Source organism: Hibiscus syriacus, unplaced genomic scaffold, assembly GCF_006381635.1.
Source record: "Hibiscus syriacus cultivar Baekdansim isolate YM2019G1 unplaced genomic scaffold, ASM638163v2 tig00111088_pilon, whole genome shotgun sequence".
NCBI classification, from domain to species: Eukaryota; Viridiplantae; Streptophyta; class Magnoliopsida; order Malvales; family Malvaceae; genus Hibiscus; species Hibiscus syriacus.
The window spans coordinates 2,310,069-2,322,500 of record NW_024062978.1 but is presented as its reverse complement, the minus strand read 5'-3'; the positions used below and the strand labels follow the sequence as shown (position 1 = coordinate 2,322,500).

Genomic DNA, 12,432 nt, shown 5'->3' with positions numbered 1-12,432 from the left:
AACACTAAATAGAATAAATAAATTATTTTAATAAGCATATGATGAAGGCTTGATTATCTACTATCTTCCATTAAAGATTAATTTTCGATGAATAACTAACTGCAAACGCCTACATGATCCGACACGCCCAACTAAAAACCAAGCTAACTAGCAGTGTTTCAGATTTTAAACTCGCTTTAAATACCACACGTGTTACATTGACCTTGATGACTCCAAAAGAAGCTAAGAAAAACACCCAACTCTTCGCTTGATTCCTTCATGCCCTAAATCTCTTTTCTTTCTGCTTTCTCATTCACAATTTCCCCCCTGTAATTCAACACAATTGGATTAGGTTTCATAATTCTTCATTTCAGGTGGGTTTTGCCTACTTTCTATTTTTGTTTTTTTTTTCACTGTTTCACTGTTTGGGTTTTTTTGTTTGGGGTTTTAGGAATAAAGCTAGATTTTTTAGAGTATGGAATTTGCTCATGCTTTCTTTAAGGTGTTTTGATTTGAGATTGGCAGGCTTTAATTTTGTAGATTTGTGGGTCTGGGTTTCTGTTTGAGTTTTGGTTTTTGATTGATTGGTTAGTTAAATGTAGTTAATTTACTGCACATTCTACTTTTTTTAAGAGAAAATAACCTCAGTGACCAAAAATGCCTTATAATATACGATTTTAACCAACTTTTTTTGGATTTTCCAAAATGACCAACTAAATCGCAATGCGATCGATAATTCGCAACGCGATCTCCGGTATCGCAAATCAGTTTCCAGATTCGCAACGCGATTCTGACTATCGCATTGCAATTTCCCAAATTCGCGTTGCGATTTTCCTAATTCGCAATGCGAATACGTAAATCGCAATGCGATTACGTAAATCGCAATGCGAATCTGACTATCGCAATGCGATTTACATAGCGCCATTCGTATTAACGCGTATTTTTTTTTCAAATTCCAAACACAAATTTCTTAATATATCGGAAACTGAACCGTCCACAATAATCACAACTCATAACCTCAAACCTAAAATCACAACACTCAGTCCCATCTCCATCTCATAACCTCAAACCTAAAATTATAACTCATAACCTCATAACCTCAAACCTAAAATCCCCATCTCCGAAGATTTCCGTCCCCATCGCCGGCGAAATCCCTCACAACCATTCACAGTCAGAAATCTCTCACAATCATTCAAAAATGGAAAATCAACCTCTGAGGGTTAGTTTTTTTAATTATTTTTATTTTGAAATTTTTGCATTATTTTAGGTTTTTCATATTGAAATTGATGATAAGTTTACTGGTAATTTCAATAATAGATTAACTATTTCACTTAGATTTCTTATTAAATTCATTTGATTGCTGTCAATACTGCTAAACTGTTTAGTCTTTAACCATGTGAAGTTAGTATTTGTCTTTGTTTTGTCTTTTGGTTGAAGTAATGCAGAAGAAGAATAGTTTCGAGAATTAAAATCGCAACGCGGAAATGACTATCGCAACGCGAAACCAAAATCGCATTGCGATTTTCATTTCGCGTTGCGATTTTCATTTCGCGTTGCGATTCTCTCGTTGTGATTTTCATTTCGCGTTGCGATTCTCTCGTTGCGATAGTCATTTCCGGGTTGCGATTTTCATTCTCTCGTTGCGATTTTCATTTCAACCAAAAGACAAAATAGTGTTGCAAATTTTAGTTTCAAGAATAAACTACTATTTATGTTTATTGTTTTTGGTATATCTTCACAGTGTAGTTTTTGGTATATCTAACTTGGTATGTTTATTGTTTTTGTAGAAATTTTTTTTGGCTTCATTGACATTAAGGAATAAAGTTAGCCTAGCCACTACAATTGCTTCGAAGCTTTCACCTGCACAAAGAAAATTGTTTGAGGAAACCTGCTTCGGGCCATGGCTGAGAGTACAACATCCAGGTGGAGATGCTAATTTGACCCATTTGTGGCTTCAGACCATGACTAGCAATCTACCCGACAGTATACAACGTGGTGAGGAAGAGATATGGTTTCATTTTCCACCGGCGTATACTTGTTTTGGGCGGAAGTAGTTCTGCTTAATCACTGGTCTACGATTCGGACACGATGATGTAGGTCGGTACACTCATCATATCACCCGCCCATCATGGTTATCCAGGGTTTTTCCTGATGAGTCAATAGAGAAGCCGAACTTACACGTCGACGACTTAAAGAAATTATTTAATAAGAAAGATGGTTTTACTCGGATGAATGACGTCGATGTTGTCCGAGTATGCCTTCTACTACTTTTGTATGCCGGCTTTTTAGGCAGAGAGGCCAGACAACCTATTCCTCAGGAGCTAATATTATTGATAAAGGACCTAAATGCATGGAATCTGTTTCCGTGGGGTTCGTATATATGGAAAGCTACCTGGACTAAGTTGTCGTCTGCCTTTGATGACCGCAAAAGTTTGCGTGGCGATGGGTCAAAATACACTTTGTCAGGCTTTGTTTAGGCCTTTAAGGTAAGAATTTCTATATAATGTTTTCAAAATTATAATTAATTATTTAACAATTACTAATGTTTGTTATTATATTGTTTGTAGATTTGGATATTCGAGGCTTTCCCCAGCATGCGAACATATGCATTAAAAACCTCAAATGATATTCCTAGGGCTATTTCCTGGAAGAGGAAACGTCTGTTGGATTGGGAAGACTTAATACCATATGCGATAATAAATAATGTAAGTTAACACAAATACTATCATATATAAACAAGTTATTAATAGTAGACGTTTAACTTTGTTTGAGTTTTTATATTTTTTGGAGGCCAACACTCCATTAATGAGACTGACACCCACGGAGGCTGAGCTTGCCACTGATTAGTGGCAAGCTAGTCAGCTTTTCTTGATGGCACGAATGATGAGCAGCCTCCACTTCCTCTACTTCGAGAGCCATCACCTCACCCAGAGCCATCACCTGATCGACCCGACTATACACCTCTACAACGAGAGCCATCACCTATCCCGTCACATCATCGAGCCTCTTCTCCACCATCACCTCATGATAGGCGACCGGCAAAGATGCCACGACTTCTATCTCCCTGTTCTCCTCCTCCACCTCCACGGGATGAGTCAAGGGAGTTACGTGATGAGGTCAATGCCTTGCGTGAGGAGATCGGTACTCTACGCGATAACGATGGTGCATGGCGTGTGGAGGTGTCTACTTTACGTGGTGAGGTTGCCGCTCTACGTGAGATGGTAGTATCGTTGCAGAATGAGGTTCATACTCTACGCAACGAGGTAAGTTTAAGATTTTCCATATTTAACTTGATGATAAATTTACTCGTAATTTCACTTAGATTAACCATTTCACTTAGATTGCTTAGTAAATTTATTCGGTTGTTGCCAATACTGCTAAACTGTTTATTAACACTGTGAAATTAGTATTTGTCTTTTGTTTTTTCTTTTGGTTGAAGTAAATTTATTCGGTTGCTGCCAATTCTGCTAAACTGTGTATTCTTTAACACTGTGGAGTTAGTATTTGTCTTTGTTTTGTCTTTTGGTTGAAAGTAAATTTGTTCGGTTGCTGCCAATTCTGCTAAACTGTGTATTCTTTAACACTGTGAAGTTAGTATTTGTCTTTGTTTTGTCTTTTGGTTGAAAGTAAATTTGTTCGTTTGCTGTCAATTCTGCTAAACTGTGTATTCTTTAATACTCTGAAGTTAGTATTTGTCTTTGTTTTGTCTTTTGGTTGAAGCAATGCAATCCATTCAAGTTTCAATTTGCAGAAGAAGAAGAAATAGTTTATTCTTGAAACTATATTTTAGTAACACTGTTTTGTCTTTTGGTTAAAATAAAAATCGCAACGAGAGAATGAAAATCGCAACACGAAATGAAAATCGCAACGATAGAATCGCAACGCAAAATGAAAATCGCAACGCGAAACTATAATCGCGTTGCGATTTTTGGTTTCGCGTTGCGATTTTCATTCTCTCGTTGCGATTTTCATTTCGCGTTGCGATAGTCATTTTTCACGTTGCGATTTTAAGTTCCAGAAACTATTCTTCTTCTGCAAATTGAAACTTGAATGAATTGCATTGCTTCAACCAATAGACAAAAACAAATACTAAGTTGACAGTGTTGCAAGTTTGAAAAATATTTGCCTTTGTTATCTGATGCATTTTGTGAAATATGATAGAATAATGACTTGGGTGAATTCAATGCAAGTTTGAAACATATTTGTCTTTGTTTTCACTGTTTAAATATCATGTCTGTTTATTTACTGATATTTGTATTTAATTATTTAGCGGCCCGATAAGGTGGATGCTTTACGTCGGGTTTTTCTTGCACGACAGAGTTCACGCATCAGACGGCGTGCACGTGCTATTAAGTCTCCGTACACCCCAATAGTGCGAAGACACCGCAAGAAGAAGCCCGACTCGCCTGTCATCCCTCAAGAGTCCACTCCTATCGTTGAAGAGGCCCCTATCATTCCTCGAGAGTCCCCTCCCACCGTTCAAGAGGCCACTGTCATCGTTGAAGAGGTCCCTCCCACCATTCAAGAGCCCGATTCACATGGCGTCATATGTAGGATTCTTGAGAAACCCTCTGACGTGCCGGAAATGATGGATTCAAGTTGGCTCTCGTATGAGTTACCGGCCAGTACCATACCGGTATCTGAAGTGGAGAGGAGACAACTACCGGACACAATTCTGGATAACACCCTTTGGGCTAAGACCGCAATTGATTTTTATCTCCATGAGCGGAGCTAGGGGTGTTTCACTGACATATGCAAGCTCAACGATGATATCTATTTGTTGCTTGATTGGTCTTGGTGGGGCGTATTATTAGGGGTCGAAGACAATGGCTATTTCGATGGAGGGGTAAGTCTTATATTTTTCTTATATTTCAATTTTATTATTTTTTTTAAAATTTATGTTACTAATATATGTTTTTTTTGTAAAACAGCATATCGATGCGTGGGTGTCACGTCTTCTAATAATTAGGAAACTTAAGGAAAATAAAAGAAATACACGATATACAATTATGCCGACGTCTTTTAACGCCGTTCACTTGAAGAATCAACGAGATGAATCATTTGCGTTGGGCAATGGACAAGCTAAACTTTATCCTACATGGTGGGAGGTCGATAAGGTTAGTATTTATTTTAGATTGAGTTTAAAGGTATTCATAAATAAGTGCGCAAATGAATGAATTATTACTTATGATTGCAGGTGTTTATCCCTATTTTGGAACGTAAACATTGGCTTCTCGTCGAGCTTCAGTTCCCATCCCTTAAGGTAATAGTATATGACAGCATGATAAATTACATATCATTGGCTGATTTAAGAGATATTATTAAGGGATGGAGCTTTCATTTGGCTAAATTCTTGGATGCGATAAATTATTGGACTCGTTCTGGAAACAAGAAGCCAAAGAAGCTCAATATTACAGTTAGCAGAGACGAGACCGCACCACAACAAATGAAAGGTCCCAGAGGGGATTATGGTCCTCTCGTATGCTTGGTGTTGGAGCGTTTGATCACAGGAAGTATAAAGTATCTACCTCCCACCAATAGAAATAGAGTTACAGTAGGCTTGTGGTTTCGGCATTATATGACTAGATTGATATATACGAGACGCTGCCTACCTGCATCCGCGTTATAAAAATGTCCATAAACAATTGGTAAGTTTATAGGCTTGTGGTTTGAAAATGTTTGGTTAAGTACCTAGAATTCAATAATTTGTTGTTTGTAGGTTTTAGATGTGTAGAAAGTGTTGTTTGAGCAAATGTTTGGTTTATGCAGGTTAATCTCAGAAGTGAGCTGCGTGAAAATGATGTATGGCTGCAAAAGTTGATTCAATAGTAGATGAGGAAATAAGAATTATTGCTTATTTTTTGATTGTTTAATTGATTTGTAAAAGATGATTTGTAAAAGTTGATTTGTTTAATTGATGTGAACATAATTCTTATTTGTGTTTGTTTAATTGATTGAAATGTAATGGTTGATTTTGTTGATTTCAATCTGCATTATGTTGAAGGCAAAAATGACTATCGCGATGCGAAATGAAAATCGCAATGAGAGAATCGCAACGACAAAATCGCAACGCGAAACTAAATTCGCGTTGCGATTTTCATTTCGCTTTGCGATTCCCTCGTTGCGATTTTCATTTCGCATTGCGATTCTCTCGTTTCGATTTTCATTTCGCGTTGCGATTTTCATTTCGCATTGCGATAGTCATTTCCGCGTTGCGATAGACATTAAGATGATTGCGAACGTCATTTCCGTGTTGCGATAGTCAAATGAATGCCTAATAAGTGATAACAACTGAACAGATCATAGCAATTTTCAAACTCAAGTTACTAATACATGCCTAACTGAAAATGTTAAAAGTTCACACATAAAATCCACATAATACAATGTTTGCATTTAAAAATCACCTAAGTTAACAGCCCCAAAAGGTGAAGCCGGTTGTGATTAGGATTTTAAAGATGATTGCGATTTTGATTGCCTTTTGCTTGACACCATATGAGCTTTGGATTTTGATGAGGATCCATATTTTGGTAGAGGAAAAGATGATTATGATGGCACTGGTGATCCACATGTCAACCTTGTATGACCACTTTCCTTGCACCGACTACATGTCGATCTATTCTTCTCTTCACCCTTAGACGGTATACGATCGTGACTTTTTGGTCGGCCAGGTAGCCTTCTGTCCATGGCTGGTGGCAAAACTGTTTGTAAGTCATCTGGTATGTCCCACTCAGAAGGATGTGGAATAGGGTAGACAATCTCGCCATAAGTCTGTCGATATACTTCTGTAGTGTAGCAATCCATAGCGTATGCGCTTGAATCATCTTGGTTTAGATGAAGAGAAACTTTTATAACATGGCCACACGGATAACCAGATGTTTGCCATTTCATACAACTACACGTCTTTGCATTTAGATCGACAAGCCCATTTAAGTTATTATCCAGTACTTCAAACAAAGTGTTTGAACATGGTTCAACTCTCCATGACGTTGACTTCACAACACGTTTCGTTATCTTTTTTTCTGTTCATGGTGTAACACGATGTTCCAATGTTCCTGTAAATTTAAATAAATAATACTTAGTAAAATATATGATAAGTTACGAATTTAAAGAAATAATACCTGCATGGTTTCTTTTCTTGTAGTACCACTGTTGAATAGAGGCTCAAAAAAACTCCATTAATATAGTAATGGGTAATTTCCGGGAATGACGACTTAGAGCGTTGATTGATTATGCACTATTAGACGTCATGAAACCATATCTTGCTCCAAGTTGATGTACTCTTGACCATCTTTCAAACCCGACATCTTCTAGTGTTTGAGCACACTGAGGCAAAACACGTCTTAAACACTTTATATGCTTATTAAAATCCACTTCCCGATAAGCTTTTACAGTCTTCCAGTATATCCATTTGTGATTTTTTATACCAGCAGACATTGATTTTAGATTTCTATACAAATGAACACCACAAAGTCCATGAAAAGCATCTGGGAAACACCTTCTAACAGCGTTGTCAATTGAGTTTGCCCTATCGTATATGATTGTCAGATTGCTAATAGGACCTATGCAATCCCTAAGATGCCCCATAAACCATGTCCATGAATCAGAGGTTTTAGATTTTCCAACCCCGTAAGTTATTGGCAGTATCCCATTGTTAGCATCAATGGCTACTGCTAATAAGTTTACTCCAAGGTATCGACCTTTTAAATGTGCTCCGTCAACTATAATAATTGGGCGCATGTAATTAATAAACGAACGAATCTACAAAATCATATACACAAGAAATATAATCATTTAAATGTGAAATTCATGTAACTAACAAAAATGAGTCAACAAAATTATATTGATTTACTAACCGCAGCACCAATGGCGATAAACAGCAACTCAAAGCGTCCATCTCTATCTGTTTTGATATGAGTTACCGACCCAGGATTTTTCAGCTTTAAATTGTGACAATAAGCCGGCAGTTGGGCAAACGATGCTTCTGGCGACCCCCTCAACAATTCCAAGGCATAACATTTGGCTCTCCAAGCTTGAGAATATGAGATACTAATCTTGAACCGAGCATTCATGTCAGTCATAATTTCATGTCCCCGATATACCCTACCATTCAAAAACATTAACTCAGCCAGAAAACCACCCAACACCTTTTTGTTTGCCTGTCTATGGTGAGGAGAAACTTGGGTTCTTGAACATGTATGTTTATCAATAAAAGTCCTAACTTGAAACATTTCGCAATCTTTTATCCTCTTTGCAATCATACTCCACATACAGTTTTTGTCAATTATACACATTGTTTCGAAACGATCTTTGCTTGATTTGTTAACTTTTAGTTGATAGCCATCTTCCACACATTTCGTATACAAAGCTATCTTCAAGTCTTCCTTTGTATCAAAACAATCATCTTTCTTGATACGAATAATTTTTGTGTGACAATCAACTGCTATCTTTACCAACTCTTCTTCCGGTATCTGAAGTAATTTTGGCATATTCCAGTTATACTCCCGTGGCATTTTCTTCGGGGACTTTTCTTTGGGGATTTCTTCTTCTTCTTTTTCTTCTTCAGTGTTATATGAATTACAAAATGGATGTTCAACATGTTCATTTACAGTCGTAACTTCCTCCTCATTATCATCAACAACATATTCCTCGGCAACGGCTGTTTCATCATCAAAATTCGGGTATTGACCAATATCAAAATCATTACACGCAGGGTCTGTTTCTTCTTCTGAAAAATCATCAAAATCCGAGTATTGACCAAGATCAAAGTCCGGGTATTGACCAAGATCAAATTTCGAATACTGACTAGTACTCATAATTTTTTTTGTTGGCTCATCATCGTCTAACTGGTCAATACGAAAACCGGAATTTGGTGCTGAAAGTTGATTGGGATTTGGATTAGGGAAAGGTTGTGGGTTTTGAGATTGTGTTTGGTATTGGAAATGTGGTGAAACAATATTTGCTTGGTGATGAAATTGTGGTGGAACCATTAAATTTTGAGCACCATAAACTGGGGTTGAAAAACTTAGTTGATTACTACCCGCTATTGACCCAACTTCACTACTTTTAGGTTCAACAACATACAATGTAACATCATCACTTGAAACACTAATGTAAGCAATGAATCGTTCAACATCTTCATTGTCGGTTAACAAATAAACTTTACCATTTCTCTGATAAGATAGCCTAAATCCACTTAGGGGCTCTAAATTCAATTTATTTGCAACACGTAACATTAGAGTTTCATAAGTTAACTTTTTTAATGATAGTTTTTAGTTGAAGATTCATGGGTAAAGGCATATATTGTAAAACACCATGAACATTCTCCCATGACCCTCCAAAACACAAATCTATCCAAACATGATCAACATTAGATGATTTCATTATTGTAAATTAATTTACTAAACAAACGAGTTGCGAAACTAAAACCTGTTGCCGGATAGGGAAGGATGTCGTTGGATATAGGAACGGATATCGCCGGAGAGAGTGATAGATGGAGATGGAATGAGTTGCGATTTAGGGATTTAGGTTATGAGTTACTGCTGCTGGGTATTTATATACCCAAAACATTTGTGTTGCGAAATTAAAACCTGCTGCGAATTCAGAAATCGAGTTGCGAATTTGAAATTCAGTATTGCGATTACGTAAATCGAAGCACGAATTAGGAAAATTGCAATGCGATTACGTAAATCGCAATGCGAATAAATCGCAATGCGAATTAGGAAAATCGCAATGCGATTACATAAATCGCAATGCGAATTAGGAAAATTGCAATGCGATTACGTAAATCGCAATGCGAATTATGTAAATCGCAATGCGAATACGTAATCGCATTGCGATTTTCCTAATTCGCATTGCGATTTACGTAATCGCAACACGAATTTGGAAAATCGCAATGCGATAGTCAGAATCGCGTTGCGAATCTGGAAACTAATTTGCGATACCGGAGATCGCGTTGCGAATTATCGATCGCATTGTGATTTAGTTGGTCATTTTGGCAAATCCAAAAGAAGTTGGTTAAAATCGTATATTATAAGGCATTTTTGGTCACTGAGGTTATTTTCTCTTTTTTTAATCTGGGTTTTGTTAATTTTGCTTGAATTGCAGTACTTTTGGAATTGGAACTGTTTTTTATCACCATTTGACTTCCTATGTTAATAAATGACATGACATTGGGGTTTTGATATTTTTTGGTTGAGAATTAAGTTGATTTTTCATGGATATTGACGGTTTTCCATTTTTTTGGATGAAATTTTAGACTTTGGAACCGAAACGCCTGCCGGTCATAAAATTTCTAGAGTACATACTTCGGAGCTGAAATCTCAGATTGTAAGGAAGATCGGGAGCATAAAAGCCGAGAAGTATTTCAATCTTCTCACTAGATTTTTTAGCCTTAAGATTTGCAAACCTGAGTTTGATAAGCTATGCATCGGTGCGATAGGGAGAAAAAAATGTTCGTCTTCATAATAATCTCCTCGGATCAATTATTAGAATTGCTTAACTTTCAAAGACTCCTCCACTGATAGCGAACAAGTTGAAAGGTCCTTTAAGTGTTAAAGTGTCGAATGGGTATCAAAGCAGTAATCTTCAGTCACTGTGCAAAGAATTTCCTCAATCCTCTCGTAAGAGTAGGACTCCGAATCTTTTCGATGGCAAGTTATGGGACCGCCCAAGTCCTTTAGGCCCTCATGGGAAGAGCCATAACACTGCTTGTGAAGATGCAGTTCCTAAAGTACAAGAACAACAGAGTGCTACTGAGTTGCTTTCTTTGGGTAGCAGACCACCTGGATCCGTTGAGCATGGAGAAGAAGTTGATCAAGCTACGGGGAGTCCGAGCATTTACAGTAAGAGTCCTGTGAGAGGTCCGCTTGGCATCACTTTGAACGCTAAAGGAATGCGAAAAGTACCATGGAATGGATTGACATCTGCTTCCGAGACTTGTTGCAGGGGTGAACTACCTGATACCGGTTCTTTGAGGAAAAGGTTGGTGATGGAAGGATTGAATATCTCAGTAGATTGTGCGGATTTGTTGAACAATAGTCTCGATGTTTACATGAAGAGATTGATAAAACCTTGTTTGGAACTGGCTGGTATGAGGTCCAGGCAAAACCTTGTTGACCGGGGCCAGAATCAGTCCATGGCTTATTTGAATGGGATGTGGCCTGTGAGATACGCACCAAATCAGAAGGGGGTCGTTTCTGCATCAATGTTAGACTTTCAAATTGCGATGGAGATGAACCCCTTGATTCTTGGAGTAGACTGGCCAACGCAACTCGAGAAGGTGAGTCTGCTTGCTTCAGAAGGGTGAGAACCAAAACAAATTGGCCTCATGATTTGAGTTAAACTGCATTCCAGCCAGAGCAATTTTGAAGTTCACACTAACATTCGTCTCAAGCATATCATTTGCATACAATAGATGAAGTAAATAAGTAAAATGGTTACCAGAGATTCGGATAAAGCTGCTTATATCTTAATTATGTTATGGCTTTGACTTATCCTGGAGGTGTGATGTCTCAACTAGTGAAATCCAACAATATTGACACTTAGACGAGCAACTATCTCCACCTGGTATTTATAGCTTTGTTCCAATTAACACCTGTTTTCATAATAATAGAGCACATCTTCGATTTTTTTGGCCTGGCTCGGTGTTTTTGAATTTGTCCAGCGAAAGCTACTTGTTGCTTTCATGAATCTTATTGGTTAGGTAACGAAATAAAGATATCTCATGTTCGTTGTATAGTTTGTCATGCGTCACTTGGATATTAAATCTAATGCTTCTAAGCTCTTAAACGGACATGTCTGTACTTCGAATAATCTGCCAGTTCTTGATTCGGATGACGATTCTGTTGAATTATGGAGATAATTGATAGTGCATTGTACCGATACTTGAAGGTCTCCAGTAGTTAGTTTCTTGCGAAATCTGTGAAGGGGGTTCATCCATATGAATTGGGTCAGCTAGTAACATTCCGAAATCCGGGTCAGTGATTAAAATGAGAATTTTTGAAATTTGGTGATAAAAGTAAAATAGCTTAATAGTTTAATGACTTATTGAAAATATAATTGAAGGTTGTTTGGTAATTATTGAAGGAATTAAAGGGGCAAATTGGTTATTTGATAAGAAAGATATTTTCCCCTTTTATAAGAATGAATCACGTGGGGGGAAAAGAAAGTTGTCTGGAAACTCTCTTATTCTTCTTCTTCTTCCTCCCGTATCTTCAAGCTCAAAGGTAAGTTTATGATTTCTTGATTATTTGTTGATTTAAAGGTGGGGTTATGATCACTAGATGATAATTAAGCTTAAAGAAAGCTTAATTTGTTCTTAAACAACAAGATGAAAGATATATGAAAGATTAAAGATTTTGAGTTCTTGAATGAAATCTTGGAATAGAGTTCATTACTCAAATTGGAAGATAAATTTGACTTGTCATCAACTTAATTAAGAGATATGAAGTGATA

General features: G+C 37.2%; 1 protein-coding gene across 1 annotated transcript; it reads left to right on the top strand.

Moving 5' to 3' along the window:
- The first annotated feature begins 10,192 nt into the window (after positions 1-10,192).
- LOC120152390 lies at positions 10,193-11,839 on the top strand. The gene is made up of 3 exons (XM_039164612.1): positions 10,193-10,205; positions 10,503-11,257; positions 11,717-11,839. Exons 1-3 carry the CDS (start codon positions 10,193-10,195, stop codon positions 11,837-11,839), a joined length of 891 nt encoding a protein of 296 aa, XP_039020543.1.
- Positions 11,840-12,432: the final 593 nt, after the last annotated feature.

Bases quoted from the DNA above. Each gene is read 5' to 3' on its own strand.
- LOC120152390 (XM_039164612.1), top strand. The intron at 11,258-11,716 runs GTGAGTCTGCTT...TTCGTTGTATAG, and splicing joins GGCCAACGCAACTCGAGAAG to TTTGTCATGCGTCACTTGGA.